General features: G+C 42.0%; 1 protein-coding gene across 5 annotated transcripts in view; it reads right to left on the reverse strand.

The window, feature by feature from the left end:
• The window catches only part of LOC118508385 (B-cell receptor CD22), a 126,424-nt gene that overhangs the window by 26,609 nt on the left and 77,839 nt on the right, over positions 1-21,976 (reverse strand). For all 5 annotated transcript variants that reach the window (XM_036048125.1, XM_036048128.1, XM_036048123.1 and 2 more), the window contains 3 exons: positions 5,234-5,566; positions 4,711-4,854; positions 717-911 (listed from right to left, as the gene is read on the reverse strand). In XM_036048125.1, coding sequence (XP_035904018.1) covers positions 717-911; positions 4,711-4,854; positions 5,234-5,566 — 672 coding nt within the window. The remainder of the gene's footprint in view (positions 1-716; positions 912-4,710; positions 4,855-5,233; positions 5,567-21,976) is intronic.

Below are 21,976 nucleotides of genomic sequence, written 5' to 3' on the forward strand. Positions count from 1 at the left end.
AGGTCAACCAACGAAACTGGCCTACGAGCGTGAGCGAATCAAAATGTGTTGTAGCAAACACAAATCGAGCAAAACCGTATCTCAACATGTCCTGCCTGTCATGTATGGAAGCGTTGCGATGCATTTCTTTCCAAGTTATACAACCAAAAACAAGAGTCGCATTAAAACAAAAACAGGTCGCTTGTCCCTTGAGGTGGACACCGGCAAAAAAAAGTTTTTGACGGGCGAATTAAAATACCGATTCACCGAAAAACAAAAATAAAGAACCGATGTCCAGCAGCTGTACCGATCTGCCAGGGCTCGAGTCTATGGTTGAGGGACTGGTGCTGTTATAAATATTTATTGTCTCTGATAAAACAATATTAATTGAGGTCGGCCCGTGGCTCGCTCGTAGCGACGGGCGCAGGAGCGAGACTCAAAACCCGGGTAAATTGAACTGAGATGTGACTGAAAGCGCGAGCGGATTGCATTTTTGATTGTGGTGGATTTAAAATGACGGAGACGGTTAAAGGTAAAGGTTGATACCAGGAAAAAAGCAATTTCGGGTGACGACACTGCTAGCAGCAATTTTCGGGCTGTGGATAAAAATTCTGAGCTTTTGAACGGTCTCTGTGTGTGTATGGAAAAAGCTACGATAATGTGAAATAAATTAATGTTTTTGTTATGGAAAATCATTTCTACAGAATTATAACTCGAGATATTTGCTTTATACTTACACTTTACATCTAGCCTGGCCTCGACAGCAACGGAACGGGCGGCGTAGGATTCGTGCAGTGCAAGACACTTTAAAACTGTACCGTGCCGTTCCTTGTTGGCCGGAATCTGTACCACCGAGGCCGCCGACCAGGTGCGAGGATTATCCGGTTCCGTCGAGTTGGTTTGTGGATGAATGGGAGAGATCTCTTGATCACCTGAAAGGAATTAAGTAGAAAGTAAAGTAAAGTAAAGTAATAAAGTGTTATTGGACTGTTAGTCGAGTTAACATAAAACTAGTATCAAAGCTGTAAGAATATTTCGTCACAGGCTCAGATCGTCCTATCTTAATAAGATTTTATGTTGTTACCTAACATTATTTGCACTTAAATGTGGAAAATATTTTGTTGCCCTAAAAATTGCTGTAAAACGTAAGTCTGCTTTAGAGAAAAATGGAAATTTTTTAAGTCATCCTTTTACGATCCTTCCGACGAGCCAGTCGAAGAACTACTGGTATAAGGAAAACTGTAGTTGAATGATGGTTTGGGGATCGTGTACCATTTCTGGATCGATTTGGATCATATTCCAATATTCTCTCGTATTGAGAAAATTAAGAACCTTAATGCCCGGGCATGTCCCGGCCAATTCCTATCAACCAGACTGTGTTATGAGACATTAGAATACACCAGGAAATTCAAAGCGAAAACTGCGGTTCTTGTGGACATATTAACCAGCATTATTAGTCCCTACCATGAAGTGATGATAGGGATAGGAGATGTCTCACGAAGTATTTGAAATGGAACATTTCGCTTAATAAAAGACAAAAGCGAAGGGACGTCGACTTTGAAGGAAATGATACTGGAAATGAAGTAAGATTGCACAAGCAAATGCCTAGATTTAACATCGATTGAACCCAGATTGGCGGCGGATAACATATCGGGGCTCAGTGTAGACTTGCTCTGGAATTCCTGTTTTATATCTGCAAAGCGGTATTTCCAGCTAGATTCCAAAGTGCGCTGGCTCGTATATCTGTACTCGTAGCTGAAGCACGTCGCATTTCGAGCCTTATTCTTATTTGGTAAAGCGAATGAATAGAGACCTTAGCTTTGAAATGAGCACTGTAAAGCACTATAAAGAAGAATCGTTCAGAGAGCATTGAAGGGATTGACAATCAGGGTGTGAGGACATTTGGAGAAAGATTCTAAGATCTTCAGCAGAAAGAAGGTTACTATCATGCGGAAGAGTGTTGATGCAATCTTCAATAAAAAAAAAACCACGAACAGAATAGGACTAAGGGGTATTTCAGTTTTCCGAGGCGACAGTGGCACTGGTCTTCACACGGCAGGACGGGACGTCAATTCCCATCTAGACTGTTTAGCAAACCGATATGCAGGGTTCAACAATTCAGCTACGGCTAAAATCAAGTCACAGAAAGCCGAGCTCTTTCGAGCATTCCAGTCTGACAGAGAAGGACCTATTCGACATAAATTATCCTAGCCATGTCAGAACTAGAATGCCAAACTCAACAGGAAGATGTGATAGGATCGATAGGTCTTGAGGCAAGCTATCGAAATTTGCTTTTAAATCTGTATAGATAGCTTTAGAACGCTAGAGTATACACTCATGCTGGTGTGGGGAAATTTCGTTTCAAGTATCTCGAGTGAGTACTAAGCCGAATGATTGGTAATTTAAGCGATATATTTACACTAACTTTCCTAAGTACATAAACAACAAAATCAGTCGTCCAACGAGAAGATCAGTCATTTAATGTGAATCTTCTCGGTTGAAATAACAAATTTCGCGTAATTTCAACATTTCACTCACTACTCTTCCCAGTAACGCATTTGCTGTTGGTTCGTGGCTTAATTTGTTTTAAGCTCTTTCCAATTTTCTTTTTTTCATTCCCAAAACAGCTACTATCAGTCAGATATTGTGATGCCTCGCCGCTGCTGCAACGCTGTAAGCATCATTTCATTACATCGGCAAAGCGGCCTTAAAACACATTTTGTACTATTTTTAACACCACTCCAAGGGACGAACGAAGCGTGCAGTCGCTTTGAAGTATGGCATCCAGCTTTTATTATTACTATTTTCAGCTCAGATCTTTTTCTGTGTACGTATGTGTGTGTTAAGAATCACTCGGCACATGGATCAACGGCACAGGGTAAGCTAATTGCATACAGTGAAATGCACTTGCCAGTGAACCCTGTCTTCGTGTTAAACGGTGTGCGCTAGAGTGCATATTTGCCGGATTGCATCGTTCCGGGGCGCTGTAAACATGGCTCAAGAGGGTGCAGATTTTCATTTTAAAATTCCATTAAATTGCTTTTCATATTCACTGAACACCTAACGTCCTCGCTGTACCGTGGACGCTTTGAACGTTGGAGAGTGAGATAAAGTGAACGGATCCTTTTTGACCGTTTTTTTATGCTCTTGGAGATGATTATGATAGTTTGGGGAAAATGTGAAGGTTGAGAGTAAAAATGTCTGTGGCTATTACAATAAAGTTGTATTACATCGGAAATATCAACCGATCGAGATGGTGCTATAAATTGTTGCTATAAAAATACTTATCAGACTTATATGTTATAGCAAATCTCAATCAATCTCAAAATGGATGGCAAAACTAATAATCGGTGCAGCAATAACCGACTTCTGATGATAACTGTATGCAACTTAAGTTTGATACTCTTTTTACATGATTACACGGTTCTTCCCATTTATTCATGCATGGTCGAAAATCCAGAAAATTAACACCCAGTTTTGATTGGTTGCAACACGCAAAGAAAAAAAGCTTCCCAAATCATTTCCACCGTCAGTTTTTTAAGCTTTCCAATAAATGTATGCCCCTCCCGAACGAAAAACGTGAAGCACTTTCACACTTTTCCGTATTTCGAACTCCGAACGGCAACGCAAAATTTGCTGCATAAACGTTCCACACATGTCCACGTCGATTCGGCGGTTTCAAGCTGACGGGTCCCGATGGAACTGCTGATAAAGTGGAGTTATTTTAATGTTTTATTTTTCGCGTACCGATGAGCTTCTCCTGGTCAAATGGTGGATGCACGAAAGCAAAATAAAACAGCAACAAAAAATCCACTTATTCCTCTCCTCTCGCTTTCAATCCGTTCGCCCCTTTCCGAACCCGTGGTTGATGAGTTGGAGTTTTCCGAAAGCAAAATTTGCATATCACTTCAACGGGACGGGGACGAATCAAGAACCGGTCCCCAAATAATGTACGGTTTCGCCGATACACCCGAGTCCCGCACACGTTGGGGTCGTCGCCAAAGCGTGGAAGCCAGTGGAAAATCAAAACCTAAGGGCTAAGGGTATGCACGCGAAGGGCAAACCGCGAGCGCAGGTATAACCGGAAGGCGGATTTAAATTTTAAGCTTATTTACGGATCCGGAACGCTCGCTGCGTTTGGTGGCAGGTTTTTGCCACTGACAGCTTTCGGGGTAGGTTATTATTATTATTATTATTATTTGCCTGCGACTGGGAAGTTGTGGCGTGAGGAAGTGCTTTTAATTTTCTTTATGAAGTGTTTTGCTGCCTTCGTCGGTAGTTCTGAACGTGCGCATCCAGAATGGGGAGCGAAATTTTTGTTGTGGAGTTTGTGTGAAAAATAATTCATAATGTAAAGTTGCGGGATTTTGAATGTGTCATAGCGAGTGCTTAGTGAGCTCGGTAAGTAGCTTTTAAATTTGACTACTGTGGGGGAGATGTACGTGAATATTTGATAGGATTATTCGGGAGGACAATATTCCTATGCAGCAACACATATGCAGGAATATAAAAGTTAATAGTGTCCCATTATAACACCAGATTTTTAGGTAGAGGAAACGAAACCGAGCTGACAGCTTCAACATTCGATTACCATTACAATAAAATTGAATATAAAAAAGAAACATTCTGATATCCTGAAACGGACATCAGGACACCTGGTCCTCAATGAGCTCGCCGGTTCGTCGAGAGGATAAACTCGATGTTGGCGTTGGTGATGGTTGGGGCACTTACCTAGGAACCACTTCAATTGCGCTGGCGGATTTCCGTAGTGGGAGACACACTTTACCGTGGCCACCGCACCGGAATCGACCGTGACGTTGTGACCGGGAGGAACGTGAACTCCTTCGTGCTCTAATCTAGGTCGCTGTGGTGGCACTGTCAATGGAGCGATGAATAGAGAAAAAAGAGAGAATTAGCTTGGCAGATAAGGGATTTTATTGAATGGTTGTAAGTGGACTCATGCTGATGTAATTCGTGATAATTGTAACACTTTTCGACTCGCGTTGGAGTGTTTGCACGAGTCCTATCTCTCAGCACTTAAATGCTTTGGTAGATGGCGCTTTTTGCTAGTGTTAGTTTTTAGTACAAAGTTTGACAGTTTCAGCTGAATCGTCGATTTTTGCTCTGTTTTTTCCATGCTCTATTCTGCCTCTCGAACCCCGTGTATAAACTATGTGAGCATCGAGTAGGGACGTGAAACTTTTACGGGATGTTCTGGCACACCATACACACACACACACACACACACACTTACCTCTTACTACTAATCGCACCGGCTGGCTGGTAAGTGCGTCCTGGGTGGTAAAGTCGCTGGCCGTCACCTGGCACTCCCACAGCCCGTCGTCAAACTCGAGCTGGGCCGCCCGGACCCACAGCGAACAGTCGCCCCCGACGTGTGCGGTCTGGCCGATGCCGTACTGGCTGGCCCATTCGTACTTTTTCGGGTAGATGCCGACCGGTTTGTTGTCCTTCTGCCAGGAGCAGACGCCACGCTTGTCAATTACTTTGCACACCAGCAGCGCATCCTGACCCGGATTCACCTCGGTGTATTTGGGCTGCTCGGCGAAACGCTGTAGTCCGATGGTCACTGTGTGGAGAAGAAGAAAGAAGGACAAAAAGTGGATAAATTTTTGAGGATACAGGAGTAGAATAAAAGAACGCAATAGTGAGCAAAAGGGTCATCGGATGCAAACTGAGCGAGTGACGGATGTTGGGTATAGAAAATGGGCCCTCAGAGTGAGCCCGCGCGGGCAAGAGTGGTTTTAGGTGGAAGGCAAACAACGCTATTAGCATCGCAATTAGTTGGGTATGGTGCGGTATACAGGGCCTGTTCCTTGTGGACTATCCTGTGCTGAACGTACACTACCATATGTCTTGCTCCCCGGCTCTAGCGTCTGACAGGTTGTGGTTTTGTGAAATATGACTTATCTAGCCATAGGGCCAAAGGGCCAAGGCAAAGTTTTGAAATTTAGCAAAAAAATGGAAAGAACCTGCTGGCCGTCTGCCAACATGCAACCAGGGCCAACAATATATCCGGCAGCTTAGATTAGCGATGGGCTTTTGGGGTGGGGTCGTCTGGTCGGCATCTGGTCTGGCAAGCGACAAAGAATGTAATCCTTGTGTTCATGTGTGTTTGGGTAGGTTCTAAACAAGGCAAGCAACTGAGCAGGGACACCCGAGAGACGATAGGATTTTTATGTAAATTTATATTATTCAATTAGCTTTATATTCCATTCTGGATTAGTTAAGTTATTTGGGAAATCTTGAAAGGACAAGGGAGTTTTAATCTTAAGGAGTGCAATACAATTTTATCATTTTCAGATTTTTTTTCCCATTTAACACTTTTTAGTTCGCTCTGTGCTCTAGCCGTGTTTATGCTTAAGGTTCCAGTTCTGATGCAGTATTTCCACAGTTTTATTTCGCTTGACATGAACGACTTTCAAGATTACTTCATTTCACGCGTGCCTTAAATCTCAACCTGAGAAATCTGTAAGCCTTTGCCATGAGTTATTTGGCTGTCGTGTATTATGTGACGAATATTGATCAGTGAGTGATCTGAAAACTTATGCAAATAAGTCAAATTGCACATGTCGATCTACGATGAGTTTAGCTAGAAAAACTGAAAACTTTTCGCCAGCTTCTGTCAAACAGTCTAGCAATCATAAGCAGTTGAAACTAACAGCTCAACCCAAAGCTCAATCTTGCAACTTAGTTTTTAGATTTCTATTTGTAGAAAAAATTAAGGAACCGCCAAATCGTGATGATAAAATCCAATTATTATTTATCAAAAATCGCCTTGCCGTTTTTATAGATTGAAAGGTTTTTGTACTTATAAATACTCAAAATACTTTTGTTAAAATTTGTAGAACATTGGTGAGCTTTCTTGTCAAAGATGATTGAAAAATAATAAAAAAAAGGATTTAGAGCTTTTGCTCAAATTTAATGTTTGGGATTTTGCTCGAATAAAATCTTTTTCTTTAGATAAATTTAAGCTGCCAGTTTGCACAAAGAGCTAGGAACAATTAAGCTAATAAACGCTAAAACATAGAAAAAAAAACTGGCTTAGGGCTAATCATAGATCCCAACGCTAGTTTTACAGTTTTATAGCACATTTTAGAACAATTTCTGGTGTTAAGTATTTTTAGTACATACTGTGCTCAAGTATTGTTTATACCCGTAGTTTCAATTCTTATGCATTTTTTCTCTTGTATCTTTGAATTCAAAGCACAAACTTTAAGGATAACTCAAGTTTTGCCATCCTTAAACATCCATTTGACAAATCTAGAACCCTTTATCATACATTATTCGAATGTCATCCATTATTGGACTAATCTCGCTGATTGACAAATTAAATGCTTGTTACAACGAGCACCCTAAAGCGCTGCCCGCTGCCCGCTTCAATACTTGCGTACCCCGTACAGTTGTACTTCCCTGAAAACCCATCACCCAGTAACCTTACATTAGCGAGTAAATTAATCATTAGCCCTTAAGATTGAGTCGCACCGGTTTTGCACGCGGTTTCGGACGGTTCCGGAACTGAGAACTTGCTTCCCTATAAAACGTGAACCGCTTGATTAGGTTTAATTTACGGTGCGCGTATTTATAATCCGCACAAAAGTTTCCCGGTCACTAAATCAGCCAACGCCACCGTACGGCAGTATCTCGCGTCTATTGCCATCATTATTCAAATGGGCCGCACCCATTTCGCACCGGGCCCAATGCTCGCTGGTAAATATTTTGAGCAGCGCAGGCATCCGAGGCATCCTTCGCAGCGAAATGCGCTACATTCGTACCAGCCGGCAATGCTGAATGCGTCTTTTCCTGAGGCATTATTATATCGTCCAATATCGAATCGAAGCGCAGAAGAACTCGATATCGCTCGGGGTGGGCGAAAGGGATAGGATTTGATGGAGGGTGAATTCGGCTTTCGTCTTGGCGGCGAATTTGGGCACAAGGGTAATGAGTTTCTCAAGAATTAATTAATCATTGATACACCCTGACATGAACGATTTATTTAAACGTCGTTTTGGTACCGACGTGCGGTTCCTTTCGAGTGCCGAAGCCAAACGAGGGCTGAGTGCACAAATGAACGTGGCCCGACAGGCCAAGGCCGAGCTGTTATGAGAAACCATTTCGGGCGTTTTATTCATTTGCTACGCCGCCGGCCGGGATGGTTGCAATTGTGGCTTGAGACTTTTTGTCTGCGGAACGCTCCATTTCAAATGGGCCGCATACTAAATGGATCATAGAAAGCTGACCCATAAATCGGGAAATTGGTCCTGGTCTGATGGAAAAGAATTCTGGGCTGTGCTACAATGAAGCAGTGGGAAAAATTACTCCACTCCGAAGGAACGAAGGATGAAGCTTAATGATTGTCGAAATTAAAATTAGGTTCTGGTGGTGGTACCGTAATGTTGCAAATACGCGAGGAATTTTCCTCGGATTTCAGCCGTTGAAAATGGACACAAAAGCATGGCTGTATGTGTTTGCTGCGCTCTCCTTTTTTTTCTCTCTCCCTCATTCTCACGCTTAGTCGATTTGCTTCGCTTTTATTCAAATTGTTATCGTTACGATGCGATCGCCATTCGGATCATTTGAATGGAGGCAAGCAAGGAAAAAAACGACTATTCCGGTGGAAAGATTATATTTTCATTTCCTTCCGAGTGTACGCTTACTGGAAGACTTTGTCATTGTTCCGTTCCACGATGAAACGCTCGCGTGAAAGCGTGAAAGCGAGAAAAACAGGGATGGGGAAAATTATAACCCAAGCCGAAAGGAAGGAAAACCCGGGCGGGCAAACCGATCACCGATGCTATTGTGCACGGTTGTTCGTTACTCTGTTTTCCAATCCATTGGCAGCAGCTTATTATGAGCGCCAAGTAAGGAGTAAGGAGTGGTAAGGATTCGAAAACGGAGCTACCATGAGAAAAGCCGGAAAAAACACTTTTCATTGTGGCCAGTCTGATGTGTTTTTCTTTAGCTTGCCTCAAACATCATTATCATTCCAATTTCCACGGAATCGAGCTGCTTGGTGCCGCTGTGTGCATTAATATACCGAACGCGGTGAAAATACGATTACACGTTACTCCTTCGAGAGGTTCGCTAATAGAAGGTAGCAAGAAGTTGCTGATTGTTGCTTGTTGAGAATGAATTAAGGCAGAAAATATTATTTATGAAATGCTGGTGCTTTGTTAGCACCTTAAACAGCTGTTTATCACTCGTCTTTTTTAAAGGTTGCTTCCAGTTTAAAGTTAGACTATGTTAATTTGAAAGGCTCTTCAAGTTTTCCAGCCCACGTCCATCCCACCACAAATATTGAATGCAATAAAAAACGAATCAACATTCGGATGGGAAAAGAAAGTTTGTTACGCACAGCAAAACCGGCAGCTTTTTGGGCACGCATCTCGAGAACTCTTTGCCAGCGCCAATAGCTACCGGTCGATATGTTTTTTCTTCGTCAATATTTTGCCCACCAACACCTACCAGCTGGCTACAAAGTGGAAAGTTTTGATTCGATTTTCATCCAAAAATTTGTTATACCCACAAGCTTCCATCCTGCCAGACGAAAGTTTGCCGGGTTGTTTGCGCAAAAGGGGGTAAAGTTTGGTTATTATGTATGCCGAACGATCGTTTAGCTCACGCAAACGAGTCTGTTAATAATCGCAATCAGTTTAATGATTGTTGAGAGGTTGGCCGGTGCTTATGGTATTTACAACTTTTATTAAGTCGTTGGTTTATTATAAATTGTTTAATACGACAGTCTGACTGCAGGATTTTGTGGCACATATTTATCTGTTGAATTATGCGCACGGGTGCTGGTTGCCTACCGGTCATACTACAGCCTGAGGAAACTTCTCCGTTGTAAATACCTGTCGCGACATACGCCTCTGAGACATGGACTCTGCCCACAACTGACGAAGCCCTCTCAGCCGCGTTCGAGAGGAAGATGCTCAGAAAGATTTTTGGCCCTGTATGTGTGGAAGGATAATGAAGGAGTCGCTACAATGACGAGCTCTACGAGCTGTACGATGATCTCACTATCGTGCAGCGAATTAGACTCGCCAGGCTCCGGTGGGCTGGTCACGTTATGAGAATGACACCGGACGACCCAGCCCGTAAAGTCCTTTTGGGCCGTCCACACGGACAGTATGTAAGTATTTATCTGTCAAGAGATTTTTTGTACATGCCAAGGACTTATCAACATGAAGCGCTGGATTCTGTTGATATGAATTTCATTTATCGGGCTTCTATTTCACCAGTTCATTCAAAACGAATGGTTTACTTACACTCGTCAGGATCTTTTGCTTCGTTTTTAACACTACAATCTCGGTCCCTTCTTGCCATCTCCGGTTTTCCAATAGATACGCACCAGGTTGCTAGCTTCAGCCGCTCAAATTATAAGCTCTTCAAGCTGTACCGTGATCTGCTTTAGAGAACTTATCCGATACTCAAGTTATTAGGCGACCACGACCGGAGTTGAAGTCTGTCTTAGAAACATCAATGGGTAGGCTGAAGTCGAATGTATCCTAAACCTTCTTCTTCTTCTTCTTCTTCTTCTTCCTTGGCACCACAAACTAGACAGGTCTCGGCCTTTCTGTGACATGTTGGAATTTGAGTTGGAATTTGAACACTGGTCCTGCCGTGTGATGTGTCCTCAAAAGTGGTAAGAATAGTCAACATGTCAACGGTTGGATTGACCTGCACCGGTACTTTGGGAGTGTGTCCCAGAAGTCAGAAGTGGTCAAAAAGGTTCATTAATGTCGATGCAAGATAACAGAGACGGTACCAAAAGAAGAGACAGCTCATTGCATCTTCTTACAGAAAGACGGTCAAGATCTAAGAGATGGAACCTACGATGGACGATACGATAGAAGATTGATATGCTCAGGTCATGAAAGCAAGCTTAGGGCGTTGCTAATCAGCTTACGTCAAATCTTACCAAGTCGACCATTACAGCAGGTAGTTGGGAAGCTCCAAAGCACACAAGAATACTCCAGGACCGAACAAACAATTGTGCAACATCTTAGACTCGCCTCACCTGGGGGACTGATTATATCTTTTGAATGGCACTGAACGAAGCAGGCAGTAAATCCCTGGATAAAGTCACATGCCACTTAGGCAGAGGAGGGGTGGTAGACCTAAACTGAAGATGGTTTATGGCGTTAATGCGCACTTTCGAAAGACCTGCATAACTGCTTGGCCTACGACGGTTTAGAGTACTTCTGCCAGAAACCACGCCAAAGGAGTTGTAGTGCCTGATAAGTTAGTCAGTTAAACTTCAGAATCATGAGCTTGTGTGCATTGTAAAAACTGTTGAACAAATAAAATTTACTGAAAGCAACGTCGATTGAACAAACCCTTCTTAAGAAACACTGAAGAGTGAAAACATTTCGCTCGGACTGACAAATTTGCTCAAGTATGAAACCAAGGTGTTGAAATAGAGCGCCCCTCGAATATTAAATCCATATACATACTAACGAAACATCTGTCGGATGTTGGAATAGTCGTCACGAGCAATTCAAAAATTCTGTTGACATTTGAAAATACGCCATCAAACCCTGTGCGACTTTTCAGTTCGATACGCTAAGAATAGACCTATTAATTGACCCACCCAATAGGACAGTTTGCGTTGGAATAAAAAAAAACTAGCTCACCACGTCTCTCAACCTCAAGCTAAAGTGCCACGCGGGAGAGTTTTCACACTCACCCATTCCTCCCAATTGAACACCGGCCTAACGGAAAGGCTTCGTTCGTTCGTTCGTTCGTTCAGACGCTGAAGCACATCCCATTTCGCTAATAACTCCGTAGCAAGCAGACCGATGCAAGCGAAAAAGCCGCTGCTGCAACCAGGCACAATATGCAATCTCAGCGTAGCCTGCTGTCGGCAAGCGAAGCGAATGTCAATTGCATTTCATGCGATTGCAATTTTTATCCACTTGCCAGTGAACCATTCCCGTTGCAGTTTCGTTTTTTTGTTGATGTGTTGATTTCATTCAGTTCAAAATTTTCTCACCAAAAAGGGGTTTGCAGAAGTTTGGAGGTGTTGTTTTTTTGTTTTTGCTGTTGCATTACTTCTTTCGATTCAACCACCGAATCGCGCTCAAAGTTGACTGACGAGTTAGGGGGAAAAAATAGTGAATCAAAAAGCTCCCTTCGTTGGCTTTTATCGCAATTTTAGATGTTGGTCGTACACGGAAAGGGGAAGGCCAAAAAAAAAAAATGCTGGACACAAGAACTCCAACCGGCCCAAAAACGCTTCACAGAATCATTGACTCGGCAGATTGTTTAGAAGCTGACCGAGAGTGTGTATATGTTTTGCTCCACTCGAAGCAATATCCCCGATGGAAGGACCACGATGAATCTCTATCATCATCATCACCGAGAACATCATCCTGCCCGATGAACCAGTTCCCGAGGACGCCAGAAAGCTGCAGAAATGGCCAACGCCACCAGAAGGGAAACGGGTGATGCAAACAACAGATCCCTTTTAGCTAAGCTTTCGATTCACAGGACACCGGTGAAATGACCGGTCGCGAAATTCGCAGTTTACCGATGCGCCCTTACGGGAACTCGGAAACTGTTGCCGACGGCTAGGTTGCCTGTCTGGTTGCCTGTTGTTTTATTCCGGCACCTGTGTGTTCCTGTTCAAGAAGGCCGCCGACGTACCTTCGCGTAGAGAGAGAGTAGCGAAGTTGCGAAGGCCCACTAGGCAAGCCTGACGATCCAGGCTAGGAAACGCCGTCATCTATCAAACCCGTCGAGCACCCAGTTTATTTGACGCCCAATTTTAATTCTGTCCGGGTTCTTCTGCACTGGCCTGTGGAACAAGTACGCGTAATAGATCTGCGATAGCGAGTGGTTGCAGTTTTCCATTATTTTCTACCATAGCATAACGACCTCAGGACTTGATTTAGGCTGAATCGTGGATTCTTGGCGAACAAAATCTTAATTCTCTTGCGTGGAGCCCCCAAAAACCACCGTTTGATCAAGCGGCCCTTTTTTGGGTATTTGTTTTGCTTCCCGATTCCCTGCACCGGACAGTTGTTCTGCGATGAGTCCGCGGATTGGAGCGATTGTCCTGCTTTTTTTTGGTCACCGTAACCCCACAAAACGATGGTTTTTTTCGCGCTGCGTATGTTTAAGCTGCTGCAAATGGCTTTTTCACTGGTGTCATGTGTAGACGCAGGCAGGAAGTTGATACGGATCTAAAACTCGATATCGAGTGGTTAACCGGATAGAGTCTCGGAAATAGGTAACACTTGCGCACCATAAAAGACCCCCGTGCAGTACGCCCAGGATAGTGACGGGTCTCGCGCTAGAGCTTAGGCTACCGGTTAGAGTTGCAGCAAATCTCGGGTCTCGCGGAGAGATGTGTTTACTCGGGAAAGTTATTTAACGCCCGAATGCACCGAACACTGTTCGGCGCGGAACCGCTCGATCCGTGGAAAGTGTCGGAAAATCGGTTTGATTCAATTACAGTACTTTCAACGGTGGCTAGCTAGTTCGTGTTTGTGTGTCAGCGGGGGATTTTTTTCTGGGACTGCACCGTGGGACTCCTTTTTTGTGTTTTAATTTTTTTTTTCAACCGTGCACCACTCCAAACTTTTCCCGCGAACTTGTGCCAGGATTTGGGATATGCGGTAGGGTATGCTCTAATAAAATAATTGGTTTTGCGGGTGCCGTGTCGGTACGGGCGATGATGCACCGGTGCACAGGGGTTTAGCATTCGTAAATTTGATTGGAAAAGTTTGCACCTGGTTTGCTGCAATGACATCAGCATTGCAAACCGTGCCCAGCCATCGCCCACCCACCGACCTGGTACGGAAAGTGGTGCAAAATGCAAATAAATCACGATTGCACGAACCACTCGGCAAGTTTTCTTTCTCTTCCATTCGGTGCCGGTGCCGGTGTACTTTGTTTGCTTGTTTTGCTCGAGTTACATGAAACGGGACTTAATATAATTTAAGGTTTGTTGTGGGGTAAATAAAATATTCAGAGACATACTTGAAACGCGTCTGGGTGAAATGTGTGCTCTCTAGGAGGTGAAATTTGCCGCATAATGTTGATGACTTCCAATGTAGTGTCTTGGGGTTGCTCTTCTTATGTCATATATGCTTTAATCCTGGTGGGATATGTTTATCTCATATTTATGTTATGCACATTGGTTAATTTGTGTTTGAAGTCTACATTTTTCATCTGTATGTATTTCTTGATCAAAACATTCCTCTTCTCCGTTAAGATCAAAACAGTCCTCTAGTAATGACGAACTGTCTTAAAATCTCTTCAGCTCCTCTACTTAGATCGATCTGATTCTACCAGTATGAGGGTGTACAAGAAGTCGCATATAAAATTGGCATATTTCTATTTTCTTATATCATTGCGTATTTAAGGATTCCTCTTCATTTATATAGCACACGTCAGAATACAGGGTATCTGAAACCCTCCGGAAGAATGAAAGAGAATATCTTATATCATGATGATTCATGTCAACTATCAAAAGGGGATATTATGACTGCTTCCCAATGCTCCCTGAACATGGTAGAAACAATCAACCATGAACTTAAGACTTGTTACGAATGTAGACTAAATCTTCTCAAACTTAGATGTGTGTTTCGAATTTGTATTCCCTGGATTTGATGTGATGCTTCCGCATATTTTTGATTGGGTTTGATATGGTTGAGTTCTGGTTACTTAGTCTGACTAGAAGTTACTAAACACTATAGCCAAGCTTTACATTACAAAGGAAGCCTATGGTAGGCAGTATTTATGGCAGCAAGATTAGGCCTCTTGCCACAGCTCTGCAAAAATTCAAGAATGGTAGCCTGGTAATGTCTGCGTCTCTATTAGTCCAAATGTTTGGTCTTTAAACTCCCTAGACCTTAACCTGATCGATTGTTTTGTATAACCCGCAGTTTAAAAAGACACCAATAACACATTCTTTAATACAAAATTCCAGTGAAAGGATACAACTAAACCTTTTTTAACAGGTCCCAAGGACATTGGCATTTTCAAGGTTTCGAAGGATTGGAGCTGAGATCGATGGTAATGGTAGCTTTTTGAGTGAATCTTGCTGATAGTATTGTAATTTACTATACATTTATCTATTTGCCAATTTTGAGATGTTTTCAAATGCCAAACTTATCCCGATTACCCTATATGCTTAGACAGAATAAGAATCGACAGATCGTCTATCGTATTGTTCTATTTCGTCTAATGATCACTTATCAGTTAGAAGGAATCAATTTGAATACTAGTCTATCGCTAGTCAATGTCTCTTTAGTGTGTACGATTTTTAAATTTTCTTTTTGCTTAGGTGCCTCTGCATCTGATGCAATGATTAATATCAGTATCGTGAGGTGAAATGAATGATGTAAGAGAGCTCTTTTAGACATTTAGACAGGAAGTACATGAAAAAGCTTAAATCCATATTTATAGCAAAATTCACCCAATTCATGACAAACATCCCACTGCATGCTAGCAACCAGCCAACTGCAGTGTATTTCACCAAAACAGATCACGTATTCGCTTTACCGGTGCCTATCCAGTTCATGTAACATCAACTTTGCCCAAGATCATCTTACCAGCCCAGCAAACTCCAAGCCCCATCAGGAAGTAAGATAAAGCGCAAGGTGTCGTTGTGCATTAAGCAGGAATTAAGACACAACCGTGCGCTGGTTCCTAAACGAAGCCAAAACTTTTCAACAGCACCGAAACCATCAAGCATCGAGCAGCGTGCGAATCGGGAGTGCTGCAACTCTGCTTTCTTCACAACAATAACTGCTTACACGGACGAAATCTCGGAGACTCGGTCCCGAACCCACGACGCGCCAGATGCCTTAATGAGCCAAAGGAGGTAAGTTTATCCTGCTTCCTTCAAGTCGAAGGTGTCAAAATACGGTGTGACATGCAAGCGACACGCGTTCCGTTCTGTTTCCGTGCCCATCGTAAAATGCTCCCCCCCCCCCCCCATCAGCATCAGCGCCACTGGTATATCACCTAATATCGTGATGAACTTCATTACGAGCTTTCGGCTTTCCTGTTCACGCTTCAGGAGACTTACGACCAGCACAGGCTGAGCAGGCTTTTCGACGGCTCGATGGATGGTCGTAAAATTTAAGCAAAACAAACGAGACCATAAACCATACGAATCTTGCCCTCGCTCGCAAGAAAGTCCACCGGCTTCTTGCTAGATTGTGGTTTCGTGAGCAAGGCAGCAACCTTAGACATTCCTCGCAGTCAAAATGCGTAATCCGTCATAAAACATGAAACCCGGAAACCTCAAACCAACGCCAATAATGCTTTTCGGGGTGGTTGTATCGGAGCCGGGCATATCGGTGAATCCCTTTTCGCAGTCCAGGAGGGGACAGACAGCCGGGAATGCTTGTGATGGTTATGATCGGAGCACGGGTCTTCACCCGCAAAACTGCCCGAAGGAATCATAAATTCCGGTTCAACACCATTCCGGTTGTGAGTGCAAGTGAAATGGTAACGTGAGCGCTTTCCGATCACTTTAATCGGATGCTCGGTGGACGAGTTCGACGAGCTTTAAAACGGATGATGCGTACCTTTGAACTAAAACGCTCGCGTTGGTTTAAATGTTGCATCACATCGGTTCAGAATGCGTACAAGGGAATGGAATCCATCCGTTTGCTGTGAGGTAGTCAGTTTGACTTCACTGTGGTTGGTCGGTGAGTGAAGGATAGCAAGACCCACGCGGGGATATCCGTATGGGAATCGTTATGCAAAGCTTAACTGATCTCGGGTATTTGTTTCGCCGGGTATAATGTAATGAATTCTCGGAATACATTAAGCCAATACTTCATCCCCGGTAGTGCTCCGGTTCTGGTGAATTCTGAACTCCACTTTGCGATGGTCATTCGATTCGCTGCATCGTAACGCTATGTTTACAGCAGGGCAGTAGGGTCGCAAAAAATATTAATAGTCGTTCCCCGGTTTCGTTCCCAATTTTTTCTTCACCCGAGACTCCCCTTCCATGCATTCCGGAAAGTTATAATATGTGCTCGAGTTTTTATGTGCCGGGTTCTAGTGTCCCCTGGGGTGAAATTTTCAAATCGAGAAAGGAAACGATGAAAACGTGGCATTTACGAACTACGATTGAAATGTGGCCATCTTACGGTATCGGGAGCCGTTGTGGCGCGAGCAGCAGCACAAGCAGCAGTAGCCGCCGCAGCGAGGATATTAATGATAACGTTTATGGGAAAAGTTTACCATTTAGATGGACGGAAACGGAAACGTTGGGATGAGTTTTGGGAGCGAGTTTCCTCTTCTCTTTTTTTACATTTCATGTGATGTGAGTCGATTGGAAGATCCATATGCACGGTGGATCTCAAAAAATGGACTACGCTTCATAGGGGGTTTGTGTTTGTGAGGATGTGTTGGATAAAATCAGTAAACTACTTCATCCTTATTGGGTAGCACTGGTGGATGTAAAGAGCTATGGTTCACTTAAGTGAGGGATGAAAAGTGTCAGTCTTGACATTATTTCACACACATGACGATTGGTGCAGTTTTGAGTAGTGAGCGAATTTATCGACATCGCTGCAACCATAACGAAGTATTTGTTCGACTCCTATCTATTTTTTAAATAAGTTTTTTTGTTTAAAAAAATATTGAAATTTTCTAAATGATTGCTTGTTTTCTTGAACATTCGGAAATTAAATTATTTGGTTCTACGTGTTTTTAATACTTGTTTAATAATAATTTGCAAATTGAGATTTTATAAAAAGGTCTCAGAACTAGTTAGATTTTTTGTTGAAGTATTTTAAGCAAAATTGTTCAATATAGTCAACATTAATATAGATAATCCAACAACCAGCAACTATCGCCTTTTTTTATATTACAATCTCCAGATTTGTAGGCCTGCCTTTACAGGCTTTCCTTGAACTTACTTTACAGGGGGCTAGATACTTCGTCTCGCGAACGGACTTCGTTTTGGCTACTGAACCGCCCAAGCATTGCTTACTTTACATATAACTTTTAAAGGACTAAGTGAATTGTTCGAGCACTAAACGAATTATGACCTCACAACTAAACAAAAAACAAACTCAGTCAAAAGACCTATTGTCAATAATTTCTTAGTTGATTTAATCCCAAGTGGAAATAAACTCCATATTTTTGTGCGTTATAGGATATCCTGACAAATAAGCTTCTCGCTACAAACTGGAGGATTTCCAATCCGACTACGGCGACAATCCGATTTCCTTTACGACGATATTCTTTAATTGCTGTGTGATGTTAATCGGAAATGGCATAAAGAGTGGCAATATCGTTTCAAATGCTGAATTTGGATAAAGGTAGAGCTCGCCTTCTTTTGCACAATTATTACTTAATTTATATTGAGAACTAACTGTAATTTTAAATTAAATTATTTTGTCCTATCTCGTCATGCTCTTGTTCCACTGTATACTTCTACGAAAGCTTGCAAACAAGTGTGTTCCATGTAACTTGTTTGCCTTATCTATTTCTTAGACAGGATTTCGAAAAAAACTGGAACCCAAAATAGATATCACGCTTTATAAAATGATAAATACGTTTCCCGAAAACATTTAAATTAATTTTTCAAAAAAAAAAATTGTTGTTCCATTGAAAATCGATACCGTGACTTCAATATTAAGATTTTATAATATTAAGTGATATTATGCTACTGTCCATCAATTTATGACAAGTTAAATTTAGCTCAAAACTGTATCAACATAAAATAGTCCTTCTGTCGAGTTACAATAAAATTGAAATTTTTAACAGTTTTACATATTTAGTGTTTACAAAGAATATACGAAAATGCTGGTTTTCTTTTCGTATTCCAGTCAAGCAAATTTTAGGGAATTAGTCTTCCGTGGGAAAATAAAATTGTGAATTTACATATTTTCGGAAAATCTCTAGTATATATTTGGAGGAATTTGATACAAACTAAGTAATTATTGTTGGCTTTCCATAACCATAAGCATACCTGAACAATCACGTCTAAGTTTGCCTAATTATTGAATTAAACTCTTGCCAATTTTACATCCTACAAAGTTTACGCTCGATTTATCAAAGTTAACCTTGTTGTAGTGAAGAAATGCACAAATTACAAAACTATTTAATAAAAATACATTAAATGGTTTTCGATTCTCATATGCCATTTATCAACCAAACTCAACATATTTTCACGGATGAAAAATCGTACTACAAAACTCTTCTGAAAATTTTCCTTCCAACTTTCATCCATGATTACCATACAAAGCACGACGTTAAAACAACAGCATACAAATGTTATTAGAACCATTACAATGAAAAGTGAATCAACTTAGGCTCTTGGGAACACATCGAAATAAGCCATCATTGGTACGGGGGTTGCCGGCACAGCACACCATCCTGCTGATGGTGTATCAATATTTGAAAAATCGAATTAGTCACTTTTGTCGTCCGCATTTTCCTCCAATGCCATTTATCCACGTCGATCGAACACGCACTGTGTTCCCTTAAATTTTCCCTAACAGAGCAAAAAAAACAACCAACAAGCATCAAGGAAAGACGACGAACGAAGTTGGTGCTCGTCGACGGGCAAGGCTCAAAACCCCAACCCCAAACACTCTCGATACGATGACAGAAGCCAGTGGTATTGGTAGATGTTTGCCGTAATCAATCAGTATTTGCAAATTCAATAATTCCGCATGAAAATAAGCTAGCTCACAGGGCCCACAGCTGTGCCGGGAACATGCGTCACGGAGGCTGCCTCCGAGTCACCAGGTGCCCGGGCCGTTCGTTTGTGTTTTTTGCCTTGTTTTTACTCTCTTAAATCCTCAAACAGAACAAAGCGGAAACGATGGATTGAAGGGTGGGTCAGAGGAAACAAAAAAAAAAAAACAAACCCTCACATGGAGTGATCTCGCCTTGCGAATACATATGTGGCGTTGGTAATGATCCATGCATGTAGGAACAAAGCATACCCTGTCACGGAAGAGCAGAAGGATATTGGGGGTTGGGTGGCCGGTGGGTACACACCCCGTACAAGAGGCAGGGTGCAAATAAGATTTACTTTGCAGATCCAATTTGCCCCATCGTACCACCGTGCAGCGTTTGATGATCGACGTACGCCTTAAACTAATTGCTGACGCTGCCGGCGTTGGAAAATTCGTGACTTAGATTCGGGGGTTTTTCGCTCGGTGGAAAATTGGCTTATTTTATGGCTCGTTTAGCTGCACGATGGATGGATTTCGTGCTGATGTTGATTGCTAATTTACTTTGGCAAAAGATAAACAGAAGCGTTGTTGTACCAGCCCGTTACAAGTTTTGCTTCGGCGGAACGAGTGCTGTTTGCTGGAAAATTGTTTAACATGTTAGGGAGCTTGACGCAACTGAAGTTTCGGTGTCCTGGGGGAAGTGATTTACTAGTGTGGAGGTGGAGAAATGTCTTTTTGATTGGAACATTTTTGATGTTCGACATTGCATTACACATACGGAAGGCAAAAAAACACATCGGAGAAATGCATTTGTGAGAAATTAATGTGAGTCAAAAATTATGCTGTAACGTGTTTTCGATTATTTATTTGCTGTGGACTGGTGAAGCAATTTCGGAGAATTTTACCGGCTCGAAGTTAAGATCGAAATGATGCCAGAGATGTAAGTCTTGTAACTGTTTTACAACTTCCAATAAAATCCTGACGAGTGTAAAATTTTACAGTCGCTGCCAGGAAGCACCCTCAAATAGCACCCTTGCGAATAGCATACAATTTGTTCCTCGCTATCACTGATTAATGTCTTAATGTAGGTCGCTTTTACGACTAACGCATACATTTTTTTAACATTTTATAAAAAAAAAATTATAGACAAAAAATAAAATAAATTTCTTCATTGAAATAACTCACAGCGATGAACTTTGAGAAGACTTTTGTTACGTATTGTTTATGGGAAAAGCTTTTAAAATTCAAAGCGTTAAAAGAAATGCTTTGATTATTATGTTTCTTTGCAATAATTTAAGGATTTTCAGTAACGTCGGAATAATCGAGCTGGTAAGTCATAGCAAGCATGTTAATAGGTAAGTGTGGCAGAAGATGATTCAATCGGGTCACTGTTTAACGTCACAAAAGAGGTCTTAAGTCACTTGTACAAGTTAAAAGAATGAAGTATGAACCGGTGTTGGTATAGGCTTTATATAAAGATAAACATTTAGCGGGAAGAAACAATTGGACCACTTTTTATTAATTTTTGACCTTTTTTAGTTTGAAGAAAAGATAGCAAAAGCTGATGTTAGTCTAAGTCAAAAATTCTAACGTTATCAAATATTTCATTAATTTCCTCCATTTTTTTATTCGGCACTGTGACCTCAACTGGTCTTGTCCAAGCAATCCTGACTTTCTTGATTCAATTTAACTCTTAATCTGAATAGTCAGTACGTCGAGACGGACCTTCCAGGATTTGATACTCAGACCTGCCCTGAAACGCCTTTCACAATAAATGAGCTAGTCCGTGTTCAAGTTTAAAAGTTTTAAGAGGAAATCATAAGTGGAAAGTGAAACGAGCAGAATCGATTCCTTGAATGATCCCATTATATCCTCATTGTATCAAGATCGTTGAGACACGTTTATATAGTTTTATAGGACCACTTTAGTACACTTCCAAGACACTGCGGTGATTCGTCCTGGAATTGTACCACCATCACCACCGATACACAGGTGAAACGCTTCGCCCATCTCTAATCCTGGCACAAGCTAGACCCATCTCTAGTCTTTGCTCGGGCTAAGCCCATCGCTAGGCATTATAAATCGGATGCGATCGGTATAAAACACAGTCCATAGGAAACACTCGATCAGTGTTGAACAACTTCCACCGTTACGAGCTACATCCGTGTAGAGAAAAGTAAGATGAGACAATAGCTTTTTTTCTTTGAGAGTCCTATACTATCCCACGAGTTCGACCACACGTCACGGTAGTCGTGTTTAACGCGATGGCAGGATTTGTCGGATGTGAGAACGATTTTGGGAGATTTTTTAACTCG

The sequence above is a fragment of the Anopheles stephensi genome, chromosome 2 (assembly GCF_013141755.1).
Source record: "Anopheles stephensi strain Indian chromosome 2, UCI_ANSTEP_V1.0, whole genome shotgun sequence".
Taxonomy (NCBI): domain Eukaryota; kingdom Metazoa; phylum Arthropoda; class Insecta; order Diptera; family Culicidae; genus Anopheles; species Anopheles stephensi.